Source organism: Rattus rattus, chromosome 1, assembly GCF_011064425.1.
Source record: "Rattus rattus isolate New Zealand chromosome 1, Rrattus_CSIRO_v1, whole genome shotgun sequence".
Taxonomy (NCBI): Eukaryota; Metazoa; Chordata; class Mammalia; order Rodentia; family Muridae; genus Rattus; species Rattus rattus.
In genome coordinates this window covers 255434463-255456585 of record NC_046154.1, presented here as the reverse complement: position 1 = coordinate 255456585, position 22123 = coordinate 255434463, and the positions used below count along the sequence as shown (strand labels likewise).

At 51.9% G+C, this 22123-nt stretch overlaps 1 protein-coding gene across 1 annotated transcript in view; it reads right to left on the bottom strand.

Annotated features, from left to right (window-relative positions):
* The window catches only part of Gramd4 (GRAM domain containing 4), a 42945-nt gene extending 24684 nt beyond the window's left edge, over positions 1-18261 (bottom strand). Inside the window, exons 1-2 of the mRNA XM_032919201.1 lie at positions 18038-18261; positions 8637-8757 (exon numbers count right to left, since the gene is read on the bottom strand). Coding sequence (XP_032775092.1) covers positions 8637-8757; positions 18038-18199 — 283 coding nt within the window. The 5' untranslated portion in view covers positions 18200-18261. The remainder of the gene's footprint in view (positions 1-8636; positions 8758-18037) is intronic.
* Between the last annotated feature and the right edge of the window lie 3862 nt (positions 18262-22123).

Below are 22123 nucleotides of genomic sequence, written 5' to 3'. Positions count from 1 at the left end.
GGGGAATCAAATGATAAGCTTTAAATAAAATTTCTCCCCACCCAGCTGGAGCACATACACGGGAAACCTCCCTCCCGGAGGGGAAAAGAAAGCTGTCTCCAGCCAGGCTGGGCTGCCCAACTGGGTACCTGAATGGGTTTTCCCAGCCCAGTTTCCCTTCCTGTTATCCTTAAGGACCTTTCTAAAAGACAATGCCTTGCCCTCCCAATGGACTAGGTCCGAGTCACCTCCTGGGTTCAGGGTACCCCTTCACCTTCAGCCCTAGAGAAGTGGCATTGTGTGATGCTCCTTTTCTCTGGCCACTCCCGCTTGCTTGCTTGCTCTGGAGGGTGTCTCGCCCTGCATGCCCCCCACAGCCTGTGCGCTCTCCTGGAGCTCACTTATCGCCGTGTTATTCATTGCTCTGCACAGAAGTGGAATTTACGGCATGACGAACTGTCAACACCGAGCTGAATGTTCCTTCAAAATCAGGTAGTGTGCGGCCAAGTTCTGGACGTTTAGCATTCTAACGTGACAGGCTGCTGCCTGGGTCGGCATCCAGGGTTTAGGAAGTCAGTTGTGGGACTAGGGTGGTGTCCTGAGGTTTGTGTGCAGATAGATAGATAGATAGATAGATAGATAGATAGATAGATAGATAGATAGACAGACAGACAGACAGACAGGAAAGAAGGGAAGAAGAAAGGAAAGGAAGTAAGCAAGCAAACAAGAAAGAAAAAAAAATGAGGTTCCAGTCAGAACTACTGCCCAGAAAGGCTGGCTTTCCAGACCCAACATGGTCCTTCAGTATGAGATGAGAGTGGGGGGTGGCATGCCCCTGCCTCTGATGTTCAAGGCTGGACTCCGAGGCCCTGGCTAGCCCTGGGCTGAGAGATACGGTTATTCCAAAGTCTCTACCCTTGGGTCTGGAAGAAGAAGGTCAAGGGCTGGAGAGATGACCCCATGGCTAAAACCATTGGGCTGTTCTTCCAGAGGACCTAGGTTCAAGTCCCAACAAGCACGTGGTGGCTCACGGCTGCCTGTATCTCCAGTTTCAGGGACCCAGGGCCCTCTTCAGGCCTCCATGTGTACCAGGCACGCCTGTCATGCACAAATATCTTGCACATGTAGGCAAAAAGCCATGCACACATTCTTTCTTAGGGGTCTGCTCTATCCACTCCATATCTTCTAGCCACGTCTCTCCAATCATGCACCAGCAGCCAAACTTTCTCAAAGCATCAAGCTTACTGCTAGATGCCCAGTACCTGCTTAATATGAGCAGGAGGGCAGGCACCTACCGCCGGGAAGGTGAGGTGAGCTCCAGAGGTTTGTTCTCAGTACACATGCTAGGGAGTGGAGCTCGGTAAGGAGACACTGTGCCCGGGGACCGAATACCTGATGTAAAACAAGGGAGGATACGGCTGGAGAGTGGCTTTGGGCGGTGCCTAGTAAGGCCCCAGAGGATGTACAGAAAGGCCTGCCTGGGTGCGAGGCAGCGCTCTGACCGTCTATCCACTCATCCCATTATCTGTGTGCTCACCTCTGGCTGGGGTAGCCATCTGCTAAGTCATTCATCCACCCAGATGTACGCTGAATGCCCTGCAGCTGCCAGGCTCTGGGACTGGACAGGTGAGGCAGCAGCTGGCTTCTCTCCCTCCCATAAAACCCAGCTGGTGGGTGCCAATGTAGACAGGCGAGTGTGCTGGGATATACAACACACCCCACATGCCACTGGACATGTCTCTGCTACATGAGGCTTCCCACGGGGGACCACTGGGAGCAGCGGGGGACAGCTGCCCACTGGCCTAGGTGTCTTCTCTCCCCGCTACAAACACAGGACCTCCAACATGCCTCCCAGAAGCAGGAATGGGATGAAACTGGGAGCTGAAACTGTGCCCATGGGGCTGGTTATAAGTCCCCACAGAGGTCACAGAGATGGATGGTGGCTCCTGATTGGAAGACTCCCATGACAAGCAATTATCATTGCCCAAGGCATCCTGCCAGGCGGGGAATGTGGAGCCATCAGCATGACGCAGCAGATGAGCTTGTCAACCTATGACTTCACCGTCTCACCCCAGAACTGCAGAAGGCCTGGCCCTGGGAGCAGCACCAGAGCCAGCACCAGGGTATCTGAGCTTCTCCTCTGAATTATGAGCTACAGACAGGCCAGGGGTCTGGTGAGTGGGGTCAGCCTTTGTGCTCAAAGAACTTATATCCCGGGTAATGACAAGTCTTTGAGACGAATATCTCACCTTCGATGACGTCTTCAAGGGTATACTTTACTGGGCAACAGAAATGATTTAGAAAAGGTTTAGGGCACAGATCCTAGGGTCTCAAACATGCTAGAAAAGAAGTCTACCGCTAATCCACACCACCCAGGCACAGAAATATGAAACCTTGGGCCTAAGGGCCAGAGCTTTAATCATTTTAGGGGCCAATTTCATCTTTTTCCTGGAAAATTTCCCATAGGACCTATGTCTGGTTTATCTCAGTTTTCAGTCCTAATTTGGTCACTGACCCCTTCCGCCCACCGGCTTCACACTAGGGACAGAAGCAGACCTTCCCAGGCTCGGTCCCTGGGGCTTACCTTTGAGCTCTGCTGTGCTCAGCTTATAGGAGGAGGCAGAGTCAGGAGGGCCGGGCTGCTCAGCAAGACTCTGCAGCACTAGGCCTGGAGGAGTGGGCCCAGGCACATTGTCAACCCAGACAGGTAGCTCTGTCTCTAGATGGCCTCAACTGTTCAGAACCCTGGAGGCACGGTTGGTGGCTCCAGCCTTCTGCTGTCCATAGACTGATAGTGAGGCGGTCTTGCTCTGATCACTTAGGTCAATCACCCCGGGGCTAACCTGTGCTACAACGTCCTGTGTTTTTCTGAATCTGTACATCCAGAAGTAAGCCCATTCCTGCCTTCTTCCAGGAGTCTTCCCACAGAGCAAGGGTCAGCCGTTGTAGCTTCCCTCCCCATCACACCTGTAGAACATGAAGGGGACCTTTAGGAGTGCCAGGGGTCTGGGGCACAGGCCTCCTCCCTGTGAGTCACATGCTTTGGGAGTCACTGCTGTCCGCTGGCTGCCCCTACTGGGAATCCACTTACCCCGCTGCTGGAGACAAGGCTCAATCCCTAGGGAAGTCTCCTCTACACTGACCAGGGAGGTGGCGGCAGAAGTTACCTTGGGGAGGTATCACCTCAGAAGGGCCCTCAATCCACACACAGCCCAGCAACCAACAACCAGGAGGCTCCTGAGAGGCCTGAAACACTTTCCCCTCCAAAATCCAAGCTCACCAAGCTGCTTCGGGGTAGAGGCTGTGTGCAGGCTTTGCAGTGCTGGTGGCCTCACTTTTCGGAGCCTGTATGCAGCAAGCAATCAATAAATGCACGCTTGGTAATAGACGCCTTGGAATTGAATGCGTTTGGGTCCTGCGAGCGATAATCCAGTGAAAGGCGCCTCATACTTGCTGGACGCGAACACCTTTCACTCGTTATTGGTCTTTAACAAGCTTAGACCCCTGCCTTTGGCTGGAATTAAGGCACATTTCAACTGTACCGTCTTCATCCCGTGCCGTTTTCTCCCAGGAACATCTGTACCCTCCAATATTTAATCACTGAAGAAAAATACTGTGCACTTGGGGCTATTTCCTTCCTCCGTGAAGAATGACAGGCTGTTGTCAGAGAAAGGACAGCTGAGACAGTTGAATGGAATCTGAAAATTAATCACTTAGGTGAGTGTGGATGGAGCCAAGGTCCAAAAGGGCTCATGCTGAGCTGTTAGTGATAGAAGGGAGCAAGAGCTCGAGACCAGCCTACGGCACTCCCTACCCTACACATGGTATTTCCCCTGCTGACCAGGAGGGACAGGGACCACCAGGCCAGCACATGTTGCATAGACTCAGTGACAGCCAGAGCATGTCTATGTGCCTCAAGGCTCTAACACTGTATTACCCAGGAGATTGTGGTGGATGCCATGTTGGGAGGAGGCACAGGCTCCTCTGTGCCACTCCACCTCTGTCAGGCTTTTCTGCAGTTTCTTCCAGTCACTCAGCACCCACTACACCGGAGACATCAAGTCTCGGGTACAAAAATAGGTTCCCCCACCCTCAAGGTGCAGAGGGCCCGGGAAGGGCTGCCTATAACCAATAGCCAGTGCAGAAGGCTGGAGATGGTACAATCAGTCACCAACAGGCAACCAGCAGATTGGGCCACACCCAGACTGGGGACACAGACAGCATACAGAGCACGGAGTATCTCCGGTACCATCCTAGTGTGAGTGCCAGAACGCGAGTGTGCACAGAGTGTGAGTGTGCTGACACTTATCTAGAGGGGAAGGTACAACCAAATCGAGCAATCAAGAACGAGGATTATTAAGTTACAAGAAAATTGAGACTCTAGAGGACACTCAAGTTCCCTGGCTATCACTTGATAGTGCGGCCAGATAGACCATTCGGTATTATCTTTTTAAAATCTGCTTTTAGAAGGGGTCTCGCTGTGTTGCCCAGGCTGGTGTTGAATGCCAGGGTTCGGGTGACGTCCTGGCTTAGCCTCCCTGTGCTTCTGCTACTGCAAACAGTTTTTCTTGACTGGGTGCTTTTTTCTCCCCCCCAGTACTGTGGAAGGGACCCAGGCCCTCGCTTGAGCGTGCTTGGCAGGGCTTCTGCCACTGAGCTACACCCCCAGTTGCAATAATTTTAGATAGCTACAAGAATTTGACAAGGAACTCTTGGCATCATGCAGAATGAGATGAGGCGATATCCTATACCTTGTGACCGGCACTGAGGACACACCATCATGGCTCTGACTTGCAGGGCAAAACCCACATGACCTGAGTCTCCGTAAAGCAACAGAAAACATCTAAACCCGAGCCCATTCTATAAGCAACCTACCGCAGGCCTCGAAACACACCTGCTTCAGGAAACAAGCCAAGGAAAGGAGCTTAAAGAGACAATGTGTGACCAGAACTTACTTTTTGCCAAAAAGGATGTGAGGCAACAGTGAGGCCGCAATAAGGTTTTGTACCAGGTAATGGCACGGCAACATTATTTCCTGGTTTTGATAGCTACACACTGCATACCACAGCTTGATTAGAGAATAGCCTTGCTTTTAAGACACATGGCAAGAGTATTTGGAACTCAGAAGCACCATGTCTGAAACAGACCATCAGGCGGCTCAGAAGAAATATATAAATAGATGGGCAGATGGACGAATGGATGGATGGGTAGGTGGATGAGAGATGGAGGGGTGGGTGGAGGGGTGGGCTGGTAGGCAAGAGATGGATGTGGTAGATGGATGCGTGAGTGGGTGAGAGATGCATAGATGCACAGGGGGAGGATTAATGGGTAAGCAGGATGTGGATGGATGTGTAAACGGATGGATGGAAGATGGGTGGATGTGTGGGTGGACGGCTTGATCGATGAGAGGTGGATGGGAGATAGATAAATGGATGGATGCATATATGTATATGTAAACGTATAGACCGCTTATATGGTGGGAAGGGGGCTGGGTGGATAAAACCCACGGACATGTGAGTGTGGCAACATTGTTACGCTTTGAGGAGTAAGTCCATGAGAACACATTCTCGGTGCTATTTTTGTAACTTTCTTCTGAGTCTGAAGAAACTCAGCCAAACAAAGGCAATCTCTATAAACATCAGAAGTGGGAGAAACATTGAAGCCCGCCCTGCACTCCTCAACGGCAGGGCCAGGAGGCAGTGACAGGAACCAACTGTGCAGGTAGCATTCCAATGAAGAAACTGACCCTTCCGTAGTGAGATGATCCCTTGGGACAGAAGTGGCAGAACCCCACACAGACTGGGCTCAGTGGTCCCCAGGCTGGTGGTGGCCCTGGTGTGTTTGTTTGTTCTATTTTTGAGACAGGGTCTCACTGTGCAGCTCTGGCTAGCCTCTGACTCACAGCCTCCTGCCTCTGCCTCCTAAGAGCTGGGATTAAAGGGGTGCACTGCCACACCATGGTGTTTGTGGGGTTTTGTTTTGGTTTTGACAACGTTTCTTTCCTTCTGTATCCCAGGCTGGCCTCCTCAGCGCTGGCATCATAGGTGTTTACCACCATGCCCAGCTGGTCCTGAGTCTCGAATATATGATTGTGAGATAAGACAATTAAGTAAGGCTGTTCCTGCTCGTGGAAACCAAATTCACTATGAGTTGAAAACATGGTCATGGTAAAGCCCCAGTGAGGACCAAAAGACACTCAGGAGTCCTGGCTGTCTCTTCCTACGGTCACCTGTCTGAACCCATACTGCCCAAGCCCTGGTCATTGTAATGCTCAAGACACAATGACTCTGGGCTACAGTGACAGTCCTGTAATCCTCAGTTGGTCTCCATAGATCACTTTCCACGGAAGAGAACCGGGGCTGCCTTGAAAAATGGCTAACTCCAGTACTGGCACAGGATGTGTTAATGGGGGGGGCGGGGTGTTGATTACCTTGTCCCACTGTGAACAAGTCAAGAAGCCAAGGGACGCATGCACATCCCAGAGGCAGAAACATGAGCACACACACAGGTCATAACTCCATGATCGCTCCTTGTTACTGAAGCTTCCCCTGATCCTAAACCACACAGCGGAGCAGGAACCCTCTCTGGTCTCGGGTGGAATATTTAAATGTCACAAAGGGAGGAAGTTTGTGTATCCCACCTTTCCCGTGATCACTGTACCTCAAGGCAGAAAGAGCCAAGAGAAACTCGTTTTCAGAAACTCGTTGGCTAATCAGGGGAGCAAGAACAAAATCGACCGGTCTGAAAACTCTGCTGAGGGGCCTGCTCCTTGTGACGTCGCCTGGGGCGACGCACATCGACGTCATGAAAGGGCTGGCCCAAACACAACCATCACTGGGGAGGCGGGATGGCAGACATGGCGACTCTACAGGACACTATCCATATATCCATCGGGGGAGCCCCGCCTTGGCGAGCCAGCCACCGAAGATTATGGCAGTAATAGAGAGAGAGAAGACGCCAAAAGACAGAGGAGATACGCCAGCCGTTCCCGCCCACGGACCCTGTCGAGAATCAATTCAGAGTTGTCAGAAACCTATCGGGGAGATCCCAGCTCCAGTCTCTGATGCAATGGGGGGGGGGGGGGAGCTGTGGTGCTGCTCTGCTTCCCATCTTGGTCTCTCAGCTTTTGTCATTAAAACATATTGAACGATCTACTAAAATATTTACAGATGAGGTGGTAGAGCGCGGGCTGAGCATCGCCCAACCCAGAGGGGGAGGAGCGAAAGCCAGCCTGGCCTGGAATCCGCTCCTGGAGAGACCAGAGCCTCTGGCGATTTCTGCTTTGTTTCCATGTATATTCAAAATCTTCCATAATTAATGGAAAAGCCCACACACTGTCAGGGTAAGTGCCACACCTACTTTAGGAGTCACCAAGGAGGGTGGTGGTAACGCACACCTTTAATCCCAGCCCTCGGGGAGCAGAGGCGATCGGATCTCTAAGTTGGAGGCTAGCCTGGTCTATAAAATGAGCTCCAGGACAACCAGGACTATATAGAGAAACCCTGTTTCGGGAAGCCCCACCCACTTCCCCAAAAAAGAGAGTTACCAAGGAGCAGGATGAGATACCTCTTTGGACAACACTGAGAAAAGAACTGTGGGCATGATCCTAGGATGCCGGCAGTGTGTCCTACAGCGGAATAGCCAAGTATGCACTTCAGACATTTTCCTTCATGTTCTAGCAGCCTTAAGAGTCCCCCACCCCGTCGCCCCCATGAGCTCTGGCTGGCTCCATGCTGTGCACCTTCAAACTGCTCCACAGTGGGGACAGTGCTCCCGCAGCCCTCCTATACCCTGACCCTGGCCAGGGTTTGCTCCGTGGATTCACAGTGACCAGCTCTGGGCAAGCGGGACTAAAGCTCTCTCCCCTTAGTTGCTTCCCAGTGTCCTGGGCTCCTGTGGAGCCTCAGCTCCAACGACATGCGTCAGGGGCCACAAGCACGGGCTTCGGAGCTAGCCAGGTTGGCTTAAGGCCTTATTACTACTCTGACCACATGGTAGGATAACTCGGTCACCCATGCCTCAGTTTACTCATCTGCAAGACCAAGAGGATGTGGGAGTCACGAGAAAGACCAAACATGAGGTGGGATCAGGCTAAAACTGCAAAAGCTCCTTTTTTGACAAAAAAAAAAAAAAAAAAAAAAAAAAAATAACACCGCCTCCTTACTCCAAAGGTCAAGATCTGGCCAGTGGGAGCCAGGAGGGGATGGCCAGCAAACAGCGGGGTCCCAGGGTCCTCCTCCCACTAGCCCTCTGTGTGTAACAGTACAAATGGTTTTCAGATGCCTCTGAGGAGCTCTGAAAATTCTGAGTTCACTGTGCTTGACTCATGACTGTCTTCCCAATCTTTACAGAATAGGTCACTCCTTTCCGAGACTTCAACTGCTTCCGCACCCCATCTGCAAGGCACAGGCCAGGGCTGGGTTTTGTGAAGCAACAGGCAACAGACAGACAGGTTACACATTCAGAGGGAACATCAAAAGTCTAAAGTCCAAGTTCACACCTTGGTCCAAGCCTTTCCTTGCACCTACCCCCACGCATGCGTATGTTCACACGTGCCTGCCCCCACGAATGCCTGTCCCATGTCCATACCATAGCGTCTCCAGCTCACCCTGACTCAGCTGTGACCCATCCCCCGATAAGTACTTCCTCACACTCACGAAGAAAGTGCTTTTCCAGTAAGGCGATTTCCAGGTGACCCTTGATCTCATTCAGTCGATCGAACTCGGTCCTGCTGAAGTCCTGCACGCCTGCCGCCATGATGAGGGTCCCTGGACCAGCCTGGAAGGAGAAGACCAAGAGTTCAGAGGACCATACAGAACAGCCTTGCCTGATCTCAGGTGGTTTTAGAGGCCCCAGAACCCCAGATCGCAAGGGAAGGTATATATTGTGGCCAAAATAACAGCCAGAGGATCCCTGCAGGCATTTTCCTGAACATACGAGACAAGGGCTCTACAATTGTGTACCAGCCTACCCACTCACCTCGGAATGCTACACAGTGTGGGTCTTCTCAGACCTGGCATGAGGTCTTAAGAAATAACAGAAATCAGAACCCTGTGTGAGGGCCGGGGAGACTGCTCGGTGGTTAAGGCCCTTGCCGCACAAGTATGAAGACCAGACTTCGGATCCCCAGAGCTTTTGCCAACGCCAAAGTGGGCATGGTAGCCTATACCTGCAATTCCAGCCTCAGAGAGCCGAGACAGGGAGCCACTAGAGCAGATGGGCTATCGGGACTCACTGAGCTCTGGGCTTGATTGAGAGACCCTGCCTCAGTGAACAAAGCAGAAGACTAGTGGAGGACGATTCCCATACGCATACATGTGGACGTGCACACACGTATACACCCACACGTGCAAACATGCACACGCACACCACACTTACCCACTTAAGAACTGAAAGGAGGTTAAAACACTAAGTAAGTGTTAAACTTGGTTTCTATTTTTTTTTTTTTTTGAGACAATCTCATGATATAGTCCAGACCAGCCTCAAGTTTATGATCCTCCTGCCTCAACCTCTCCAGTGCTGGAAAAACCGTGTGTATTGTCACGCCCAGCTGGCATTAAGCCTCTTGATGATAGCAACACTGACTATCCCACTACAGATGGAAGAAACTGCGGGGCTGTCCAGCCAGCAAGTGACCCAACCAGAGCAGTTACCCTCCTAATGGAAGCCCAAGGGTGTCTACCTCATACTGAGAAGATCAGAGGGAAAAACAGCTTCTAAGTGAGGTCTATGAGGAGCACATGCCACACCAGATCCTTCCTGTTGGTTCTCCAGTGAGTAAATTGTCCTGTCCCGGAGGCCAAGGACTAGCTGTAGTCACAGCCTCCACAACCACGGCCATATAGGTGCTGGATACAGCTATGCAGCTTGCTGACCACCCAACCCCACCCAGCACTGCATAGCCTCCCGGGCCAGCGGGAACACACGGGGTCATCCCTACAGCTGCACCCTGCCATTGAAGTGGCAAAAAAGGCACACGGATGCCTTACAAGCAACAGAGGGGACCTGGCCACCTGGCCTGGGTCCCCAACCTCTCCTAGGTAATAGGACATGCGTGTAGACAAGCTAACTGAGTTAGCCCCGACGATATGTGTACCTTTCAGGGGCCACAGTCTGGGATGAAGGGGCTGGAAGACCACAGGCTCTGCACAGAGTCCTCCAGTCCACGGGTACCCTGCCTGTGCCCCTGGTCTGCACCTCCGGTTCTGTTTACCAGGGCACAGGTTTACAGGGACATGGACCAGGTCCCCCGGTACAGACAGTGGCATGTGAAAGCTTGGGTTGGCTGAAGGCTAAGGGGTCCTAGGGTGTCACTCCCCAGCTCAAGGCTGACGATGAAATCCAGCTAAGAGGCACCTGTTCTAAAAGAATTAGGGGCTCACGAGTATCCCACCACTCCAAAAACCCTGTCTCAGACAAGAAAACCCCCCAAGAGGATATGCATCCCCACCTGTGTTCCAGGTCACATAGCTACCGCTCACCATCAGATGGGAAGCTAGATGACCTCCAGCCCAGAAACACCAGGCAGTCATCCATACATCGGTGGCTCAGATCCAGCCAGCCCCGAAACTAAACATATCAAGCCAGGAGAGAGTCACTGAGTCTGTAGTGGCCCATGTGCAGGACTCCATATAAAGGCTATGGAACCTGCAGGCAAACTCCAACATGGCTGCCTGTAGCCATCCCTTCTCATTTCGACTAACCCCTGAAATGTTGAAGGTAGCTGGGTCATCAGATGCAGGGAGTGGTTGTTTGTGAGGGGACCACGGGACTCACACAATCTCAGATGCAAACTTCAGGATACATGTGACCGGCTCATCTCTAAGCCAGCTCTGGGCCGCATGTCGACCATCCTGGTCAGCACCTAAGTCCTAACTTTACCCTGTCTTGGCCTCCTATTGCTTCACTACCCAAAGAGGCAAGCATACTACACCCTCCCTTGGCAGCTCTGATCAGACAGGTTCTAGCATGTGCACCCCGATTTCTTTGTCTCCAACTCCTCTTCTCTGGCCCTTTTGTCTAAGCACCTTCTAGAAGTTCTACTCATTCCCCGTGTGCCTGAGTCACACCTAGCCTCCCTGCCCCCGGCATACCAGGGCAAGGCCTATCTTAAGAACGGGGTCATCAATGTTGAATTGAAATGGGATCCAGCAAGCCCAGGAGCTCTGCAGCCTTGTCCCTGTTTCATCTCCAAGAAATGCCCCACACTCTGACTGCAGTCTGGGCTACCCAACAAGGAGATGTGTTAAATATTTCACTAGCTCTGCTCACAGGCTTACAGGAGTATAATGTTGGGCTTAGCAGGCCTGTTCGAGGCCCCCTTTGTCAAGGGACTGATCCTACAGCAGGAATCCTAGGTGAGACAGGCCATAGGAATGGGTACAGTCCATCTAGGAAAACTGAGGCCCTGCCCTGGAGATGACAGGAGGAGGAGTTACCCTGGAGGTAACTGTCAGTTACATAGCAAAGAAAACCCCATCAGCAAGAAGCAAGCTCTACCCTGCACTGTACCATGTTAAGGGCAAGCTCTACCCTGCACGGTACCGTGTTAAGGGCAAGCTCTACCCTGCACGGTATCGGAGCTGCTGGCTCTCCTCCTCTATTCCACTCAGGTTTTGCCCTCCCTACAACCGGTTCCTCCCAGGATTTCCTCATGGGATGATGGAGGGAAGAGGGAGCCTGGGAGTCTTAAGAAGGCAGTGGACTTGGCCTGGGAGATCTGATAGGAGCAAGGACACTAACCCTGGGAAAAGACAGTAGAGGGCTGAAAGCCCCAAGCAGCCAGCTCTGGGGTGAGCGTGACCTTCCTCTGCTGGAGCTGTCATTTGGCTCCAAAGAGTCCCCACAGAGCCCTGCTGTGGAGGTTGAAGAAGAAAGTGAGGGACCATCAGTTGTCATTGGGAACGAATAGAGGATGTGTACCCATGTCCCTTCATCCTAAGCGCCTGCTTTGACCACTGGGGGATGCCTTGGAATAGGGTTCTAAGACAAACTGCTCTAGACAAGAATTCATTCCCATGGGGGTGCGGGGGAGAACCCAAGGTTTTTATTTTTATTTTTTTCAAATCAAAAGATAGCCACCTGTCAAGTGCCAGGCACGGTACAGTCACCGCGACACTCCTTACGTCTGGGTATATGTGCTGGTCCCTCTAGCAGCAAGGTCAAGCTCCAGATCCCTGGCTGGGGTTATAATGGGACCATGGGAGCCCAGAGCCTACAGGTGATGCCAGTTTTCAAAGCAGCCCGGGAGGCCAACCAGATTCAATGATGACGACACTCTTCTGGGCCAGTTGGGCCAGGAAGGGTGAACCCCAAGTGATGGGGCAAGGAAGCTTGGAGAGGAACCAGTACCTCCCAGTCTGTAAGCCAACCTTCCCTGAAGAGAAGCAGGGTGGCCACATAACAGGCAAGTGGAGGGTGAGACTGGCAAGAAAGGCAGAGAAGGCCGGAGAAAGGCTGGGTTTAGCAAGCTCCTACCAAAAGCAGCCAGTTCATCCCTGGAGGGCCAGCGACACTTGAATGCACTCACTCACATCCCTGAATGGGTATCCTAACACCTGGCCTCGGGGTTTGCAATCAGCAAGGCAATTCTAGAGACCTCAGAGGAGAAGAGGTCAAAGCTCTGGGGAGCCCCTGGCTCCAGGCAGCACTGAAGGGTCAGCCTGAGGGACTTGGCCAAGTGATCAAGGTCTCTAACGAGGGTGACAAGGCCCCAGGGTACTGTGCTGAAGTTCTGGTCCAAATCCTTCTGCAAGTTCCCTGGCTGGCCCTCTCCAGACTCAGGATGAGTAACTGTGACTTGGGAGCCAGGGGCCTAGACATAGACTGGGGCCGGGACAAAACTACTGTAAATTTCCATATGCCATTTTTGCCTGAATTAGCTGACACAGGAGTTGGAAGGAGCCCTAGGCAGAGGCACAGGAGCATGGGCCTCTAGGCCAGTCATGGGGAAGAAGTACATTGCCTGGAGGAGGGCAGCTCTCAGCAGCCTCCGGAGGCTCCAACACTCTCCTGTGACTCAGAGACCCAGCAATGCCTCAAGCTGGAGGGCTCCAGTGTCCCTCAGCGGGGGGAGGTCACTGAAAACAGAAACGTATTCCACAGTGGGAGCTGAGAGAAGCAGCTCAATGGCCCTCAGAGAGCTCCACAGAGCACTGGTGGATAGGGCATCTGTGCCACCCAGACCACAGGAATCGACAGGCTCCACATGTGGGAGGCCTCATCGCCTGGGAAAAACAGCACAGCAATTCCCTCGGAAGCACAGGGCCTCCACGTGACCCAGTGACTCCAGGTGCAAACAGATGTTTGTGAGAAACGATATTCCTGGTTGTTCTGTTGTTTGTCAGAGCCCCAAAGCAGAAACAGACCTAGTGTCTACTGTTTTGTGCGTGGATAAACAGACGTGGTCCATCCAAACCATGGGGTTTGTTTTATTTATTTTGGGGTTGCTGCTGTTTTGATTTTGAGACAGGCTTGTTGTACAGCCATGGCTAGCCCAATACTTGCTATATAGCCTAAGCCGTCCTTGTCGTAATCTTGCTTTTAGACTCCTGAGTGCTGGGATTAGACATATCCCGACACTTCAGAAAATCAGGCACATAGATACACACTTGGGAGGCTGCAGGGCCTTGCACGTGCTAGGTAACTTCTCCTTTGCTGAACCATACCCTCAGCCCAAACCGCAGGTCACTATTAAGTCACGAAAAGGAAAAACGCCAGACACCAGAGGCCATACCCTGTGCCAGTTGTTTTACAGGAAAATGTACAGGATGGGCAATGCCAGGCCAGTTAAGTCAGGTAAAGGCACTTGCAGCCAAGCCAGACAGCCTGAGTTTGAACTCTAGGACCTGTATGGTGGTGGAAGGAGAGAATCAACTCCCACAAGTTGTTCTCAGACCTCTATTGTCATGTCATGATGATTACAGGAGGATGGATGATTGCTAGATAGATAGATAGATAGATAGATAGACAGACAGACAGACAGACAGATAGAGGCTGTTCTTGAACTCAGAGAGATACCTGCCTCTGCCTCCCCTGTGCTGAGATTACAGGCACGCAATACCACGCCTGGAAAAAGTTTTTAAGAATATGCAATGCTGGTTGGAGAGATGGTTCAGAGGTTAGGAGCACTGACTGCTCTCCCAGAGGTCCTGAGTTCAATTCCCAGCAACCACATCACAACCATCTGTAATGGGATCTGATGCCTGGTGTGTCTGAAAAAAGCTGCAGTGTTTACACACATAAAATAAATAAATAAATCTTAAAAAAAGTTAAAAAAAAAAAGAATATGCAATGTCACGGAGACACAGCAGGCCAGCAGTGGGCAGGGCAGAAGCTGGGGACTCACCAATGACCACTATAGTATGCACAGTCCTTCTCGGGCTGCACAATATAAAACACCCTGGAGACCACTGAATCTGACTGGCACGATGGCCCCCGTAATGCCGTGAGGGTGCTGCTATTAGCCTAGCATCAAATCAGCCAACCACTGAGGCTTCCATGCTGGTGCCTGGGCAACCAATCTCTCCACGAGGCTGCACAAGGGAAAAGGCCACCTCACCCCCAAGGAGGACCAGGTGTGGAAGAGGAAATTATTTACCAATGTGCAGCCTGACCTGGAGTCCCCAGAGAGAGACCCCAGAGCAGAGTCTACACGAAACACAACCAAGCCTCTGCAAAGGACCTGGGAGGAAGTCTCTGAGTCACTAGTTTAGGGTGCTGAGACCGACCTGCATGGTAACAGTGGGCCAGCTAGTATTACCTCACTGAAGTCTCAAACCAGGACAAACACCAACATGTCCCTTTTTTAAACTGTGGGTACTGAGGGGGTGGGTTAAGGGCAAACAGCATCGCCTAGTCCCTGTGCAACCACAGTGACCTGAGGTGATCCAGGACCTGTTTTCTCTTCCAGGCTGAACCCATGACAGAGATTCCCCATGACTCCTGGTACCCAGGTTCCCCTGGTGCAGTTTCCCTATGAGGAACCTAATGCCTGAAGGTATGAGAGCTGGGATTCCAGGTCTGACCTTGCCGAGACCTCTGCGGCAGCTGCTCTCAGCTGCTCTCAGCTGCAGCCCAGGAAGTGAAGCCTACATCTCAAATCAACACATCCCCCAGGACCTTCCTGCCTCACAGGGAGTTTCTTACATGGCCCATCCAACTAGCGCCATGCCCTGGAATGTCCCTTCTTGCTCTACATTCTCCAAACTATACCTCCAAGCTAGTCACCCTAAAACAACCCAGTTTCAGTTCTGACCCTCCCTCACCAGGGCTCCTAGAATTCCCTAAATCCAGATGTTCTGCCTCCAGCTAAGAGCTCCACGCCCTGCGGTCTCCTCTCCTATTTCTCCGTTGGCCCAGCACTTGCACACACCCTCTGGGCTGACTCCCTACTGCCTAAGACCAACTCACTCACTATGGCACCCTGGTGACGACAACACACACCAGGGACAGGCCTTCTCCCTGTGACATCAAGACAAGCAAGATAGCTAGACCCTGCAGCTACTAAGCGACCAAGTGAGGCTATGGCTTGGGGTGGCTATCCCTGGAGAGCCATATGCTGTAGGATAGTTGATCCCACTGCGAACCCCAAGATTGTGCTATTTGCTGAAAAACCCTATTTCTGGTTGTGGTGTGGTTCGGACCTTAACACACACCTTTAATCTCTCTGGCTGGAATGCAGATACACCCTCAGTACACACTTTGAACCCCAAACAATGAAGGTAAAGTTAGTATAAAGAAGGAAACACCCATGTCCAAAGTGATGCTTAACTGAGTGACAGAGAAAGTAATGAATGAATCAGAGAAAGACTTGACAAGGAGAGAAAAGAGAGGCTACCTAAGAGGGCAGCGCTGAGAGGCAAACGGAGAGAGGGCAGTTTTACCAGGAAAGTTGTGCAGAGACAGGCTGCAAAGAGAGCAAGGTAGGCAGAGGTGAAGACAGAACAAGCCAGAGAATGAGGAGGAGCCAGAAGATTAGAACAGATGGTCAGAGTTAGCATGAGGCCAAGCAGAGCAATTCAGTCAGTGGCCGAGAGGAGCCATATTGAATCAGTCAGTGTGGAGAGGAGTTTTGAGCCAGAACAGCTGAGTTGAACTTGCTTGAGTTCATCAAGAGCTAGAAAGGGTGACCTTATTCAACAGTAAGTCTCAGAGGCTGAAAACATTCCAGGCCTAGATTAGACTCTACGGAAGCTAGAAGCTTCCACGGCTAGGCCTAGGTTAGCAGACAGAGGCCGTAAACCTTAGAGACAATTTTACTACAGGAGAATAGAAAGTCACTTCACACCCATATACCACCCTCTTCTGCATACACTGCCTCATGTTACCTCAGACATGCACACAGGTAGGTAGGCCCAGGTCTGGTCCAATTCTACCACATAATCCTGGCTAGACACAGAGATGGGCAGACAGAGTGACAGCCAGGACAACCATGTTTCAACCTCTGAGTAGGTCCTTTTGGCCACTGAACCTGAACCCAGAATCTCATACTGTGTGTGTGTGTATGTGTGTGTGTGTGTCTGTGTGTAGGCACACACATGTTCATGCATATGTGTATATGTATGCCTGCATGTGTGTCTATGTGTGTATATGTATATGTATATATATTTGTATGTTCGTGCATGGATGCATGTATATGCATATATGTATGTATGTATGCTTATGGGTGTGTGTGGTAGGCACACACATGTTCATGTATATGTGTATATGTATGCATGCATGTGTGAGTATCTATGTGTGTATATGTATATGTGCATGTGTGTATATTTGTGTGTTCATGCATGGATGCATGTATATGCATATATGTATGTATGTATGCATGTTTGTGTGTGTGTGTGTGTGTGTGTGTGTGTGTGTGTGTGTGTGTGTGTGTGTGTGTGTGAAGGGCAACTCTTGCCCCTGAGGTGCTCAATCCAAAAGTTCTCATCTTACTCAGACCCATGGCTTGCACACCTCCACCCCAGCACTCGACAAGATACTGTTTTTCTGTCAAGTCTGTAGTACTCTGTACAGTCCCCTGTAAAACAGGACCCACCCCTAGACCAAAAGCTAAAGGACTACCCATTGACTTTGAACTGTGGGAACAGCAGCAGTCAAACACACCAGGAGGCTGGCTAGGAAGGCAAGTGGCCCCAGGCTAGGCAGCACAGGGCACACAGCCAGGCTCTTAGGAGGCGGTGCTAGTGAATTATTAATCTGCCAGGAGCAGTACAAAGTCACCATCCTATTATGAAGCATTAATAATACAAGAGCTAAGAGAAGGCCAGTGATCGCAGTCACATCTGGAAAGATTACCAGGCTCAGGGGCCGAGAGAGCAAAACCCATGGCCATCAAGTGCACTCAAGGATGCTGGGGTGCTAGGGACAGAGATGGAGCAGATGTGCACATCACAGCCAGCCGGAGACTCAAGGGCCTGTCCAGAGGGAAGACTGTAAGGCACTCACTTACCCGGCTCTATTCTGCACCCCCCTGCCTGACATGCCCATGAAACACAAGCTCTGGAAGGCCAGGGCCCTTGGTTTGTTCACACCAAAGCCTTGCCCGGCTAGGGTTCTCCAGTGACATTTGATGCCACTGGCCACTGTGAGGGTTAATGAGGACTCAGTCACTGGCTGGGTTAGTGACATACATACATCCTGGTGTGGACAGACAAGCTGGGTGCCGGTAGCTTTTAGACCGGCCAGGCCCTGCCCTGTCACTACACTAACACCGGAGGCAGGGGGGCTGGGAGGGGACAGCCAGGCTACAACATTGTATTTATATGACAAGGTTCCCAAACGCCCAGAAGAACTACAGCTTCTAGACAAAGCTCAATGCAGAAGTACCACCTAGACGAGGGTCAGTCCCGGTGGGCTCGCTCTGTGGGTTGTTGTGGAAAGGCAACAGGAGGCAGAGAGCTGGGCTTCTGAGCATGTGTGTCAAAACAGCCTAGTCGGGCATGAATCTTCCCACGTCTATACTCAGCTTGGCCGCTTACAAACTGGGCATAATACCCCTCCCCTTGCCCCCACTGTCCACATCGAAAGATGTAAAGGACTCAGGGACTGGCATACTCACAGGGTCCCTGAGTTCCTCACTGTCCCGGGGCGAGGGCCGTGACGTCTTCAGGGGGATCTCGTCTCCACACTCGGTGTCCGAGGCATTTGGGGACTCGGCGAGATCAAGGAAGTCCTCTCTCTTGTGGCCTCTGAACCTGATCCTATCCAGTCTTCTGAGCATGTTCAGCACGGCACTCCTTGGCCTCACCTGCACATGACAGGGGGGTTCCCTGTAAGAGAATGGAGCACATCACTGGCTGCCCGCTGGCTGCTGCCCACCGCCTGCCATGTTTGGTTCCAGCTCTATAATGAGGCCGACAGTGAGCACCTAGCACCGACCAGATCTGATCGGACCAGACAACACCCAATCATGGACGACCTGGCCAGCTCCTGAGGTTCCTCCTGTGCAAAGTCCTAAGGGCAGAAGGAAGCCCCAAGTTCTCAAGGGCGGGAGATCCTGGCCATACAGATGGTCTAGCCCAGGTCACCACACTGTAACAGATGTAAGGGTCTGGGATAACTAGAGCTGGGAAAGAAAAGGTTGACCGTTCTCTAGGATGCGCCGAGTTAAGGCTGGAGACCAGTCTTACTGCAGTACTGCACACTGCCTGCAACAGCACCAAGGCTGGATCTCAGCGTCACTTCTGCCTCCATAGATTCCCTGCAGGCCCACTACGATCTGTGGGGAACCGACCAGGGACTGACTCCATCATTCTTTTGTCTGCTCAACTTTCCTCCTTCACCTTCAAACACTGGCTTGGCCTTGGAGGCCCAGCTCCTAAAACAGAGTCCTGCCAGAAATGGACTCAGAGGTTGGGAAAAAGGCCTCGTACCATGTCCCACTACACGCCGTGTGCTGCACGCAAGGCTCGTGTAAATTAACACACAATAGGTACCAGACCATGGGCACCCCCTGGAGGCCTGTTCTCCACCCTGCTATCCTAACTGGACCAGGAGAGAGCCATGGCAACCCTTAAAATACCTCCCCACCCCCTGCAGGGGGAAGGGCTGTTTTCCCACTCTGTCCAGCTGGCCTTATTCCCAGGCCCATAGCTGGGCTGGCTAAGCAGGGAAGGCCCCAGCTCCTATCCTACAGCCCTGGGTCTACAGATCAGCATCCACAGGCTGCCCTTCCACTGATCCTGACATCCTTAAGAGCCCCGGAGCACCAGGGTACAGCACAATGACACGCCTGGGTTCCAGCCTGCTCTGCCGCTCACCGCCTCTCCGAGACGAGACTTTCGTCTCTGAAACAGAAATGATTCTCGACCAGGCCGAAGTATTCTGGGAATTCAAGATGACACATACTGAGGGCCTGACCCCAGGCCTGGGCTTAGGCCCAGTCAGCCACAGGATTGTTTTCACGCAAGGAAAACCAGGGGAGTGAACTGGATTGGACTCAGTGCAGCAGGGTGGGAAGAGTTTCCTGTATGGCGCAGGAGCACGGAAGCCCTCAGTGGACAGATAAATCATAGCCTGGACAGAGTCTCGCAACAGACAAGCCTGCCTGCCCCCAAGGCTCCTTCCTGCCCTCCTTGGCATCAAGGCTCTCGGCAAGACTAACTAATAATGAAACCCGTAAGCCCTCTGTCGAAATTGTTCTGGGGATCAAGAGGGAATAGATCAGCTGTTAGAATGTTTGCCCAGCATGGACAAAAGCTTGGGTTCCATTCCCAGCACCGTCATCCTAGCACTTGGAAGATGGAGGCGGAAGGGTCAGAAGTTCAAAGTCAACCTCCACTACACAGCAAGTTCTGAGCTAGCCTGGGCTACGTGAGATCCTGTCAGGAAAAAAAGGAGGAAAGCAAAAGGAAAGAAGTAGGGGGGGGGGGGGGGGGGATTTAAAAAAAAAAAAAAAAAAAAAGGAAGGAAAGAAAAAGAATTTGCTCGTTCTAACCGCAGAGCAACGGAGGCATGCAGCCTATTGGAAGGGCCAAAGGGCGAGCACACCACCAAGGGAAATGGAGCCTGACCTATGCCCAGCCATGGGCAGTGTGGTGGGTGGGGCAAGCAGTCACTCAGGGTGGGGAGCAAATGCCAGCCACCAGGAGACTTACCACATGCAGGAACTATGAATTTCAGGAGAACTAAAGGGACATTAAACTTAAAAGCATACACAGTAAACACCAGCGGGGAGATAATTGAGAAAGTATCGGCTGGAGAGACGGCTCAGCCAGCAGCTCAGCGTAGTTGAGAGCACCAGCTACTCCTCGAGGGGACCGGTTCCCAGCGTGCACACTGGGGCTCGCCACCATCCAAACTCCAGGTTCAGGGATCGGGTGCCCTCTTCTGACCTCTGCGGGCATCAGGCATGCATGTGGTGCACATACATCTATGTGGGCAAAGCACACACAAAAGCACGCACGATAATATAAAACAGACAAATATAAAAAAAAATGTTTAAAGAGACCGAAAAATAAATTCACAAAGTAAAAAAGGGTAGAAACTACTGGACAAATGTAAACAATAATAATAATAAAAAAGCTCAGGAGTGTTGAAAAGCTAAAGCATGCACGATGAAATCGAAAATGCCATTGACGGTTGGTTCACATTTCTCAAGGCGGCATAAATAAACAAGAGTGGGAGGTGGTGCGTGGGGGAAGGCAGGGGGCAGTGAGGAGACCACTTCCTGATCACACAAAAACTGGCCAGGATGCCAAGCAGGAAACCACTGCTAGAACACGGATGTCTGTAGAGGCTGTGGTCCACGTTGTGGGATCCGACCCCACCATCGAATACACACGGGGGAGAGCACACTCTGTATGGGGAAATCCTCACTGTGTGTCACCCCTACCCACTACCAGCCACATGCAGGGTGGGGGCAACGGTATGTCTATGGTGGCCTCATACAGGACACCAGCTGCAAACCACCGCAGCCCTGTGGTCACTGTGCAAAAAGGTATGAGTGGAGATACAACCCTATCTGGCTTAGAGCAGCTCCAGCCGGTCTCTCTCCAAATGTTCCACAGTCGGTGCCTTTCCACGGCTTTGTTCCAGCGATTTATTTACTATGGTAAGACGCACGCACACCATAGAGTGTACTAAGTGAAGTACTTTTCAGGGTACATTCGGTGGTGTTAACTATATTCGTCCATCCTGGGATGCTGTCTCGTAAAACTGCGACCACCTTCCCTTGCTGAACACCAGCCCCTTTCCCTCTTCATCCTGCCTCTGGGAACTTCGGTGCCTATGGCTTTAATGTAGAAAAGTAAGACCAGGGGGCAGGGGAGAGGACCCAGTGGGTAAGGGGGCTTGCTACAAGCACAAGGACCTGAGTTCAAATCCCTAGCACCCGTGTAAAAAGATGAGCTCAGACACACACACACACACACACACACACACACACACACACACACACACACACACACACACACCTGTAGCCATGATGCTGTGGGGGCTGCAGACAGGAGGAACACTGGGGCTTTGCTGACTGCTAGTCTAGCTCTGGTTTTAGTGACAGACCTGTCTTGAGGGAATAGCTGGTGTGACAGAGGAAGACATCTGATATACTCCGCTGGCTTCTGCATTTGGACAGGTGCACACACGAGTATACATGCAAGCAAGCACATGCGTGCACGTGTGTGTGTGCGTGCGCGCGCACGCACGCGCACACACACACACAGAAATAGACAAAGAAGATGAAAGGAAGGAAGGAAACAAACACACAAACAAATAACAAAAAGCAGGTAGAAGGTCCCTCCCAACCGGACACTGACCTCCTTTTTGTTCTAGGAATGGCCAGCCCTGTTCTTGCTGTTAGAGGCTGCAGAAAAAAAGGGGAGGGGGGCTGTCAAGACGCAGAGGCAATGGGCACCCGGAGGCAGGAGCACAAGCATCCGGGTGGGCACAGGCTAAGGAAGTATGCTTTTACATGGAGGGAGCTCTTGGCTCTCTGAGGGTTCCCTTAAGAGGGTTCCCCTGTCTAAGATTCTGCAGTTCCTGGAACTAGGGCCAGCTTCTCCATTAAGCCTCAGCAAGCAAACGAGAAGACGGAACAAAGGCAGCCCAGCATCCAGCCTGCCACCACCTGAATGGAAGGCACTGGAGGCTGCCACGGGAGTTCAGGCTCCCCGCCTCCTGATGAGCTCCGCACACAGGGGTCCTG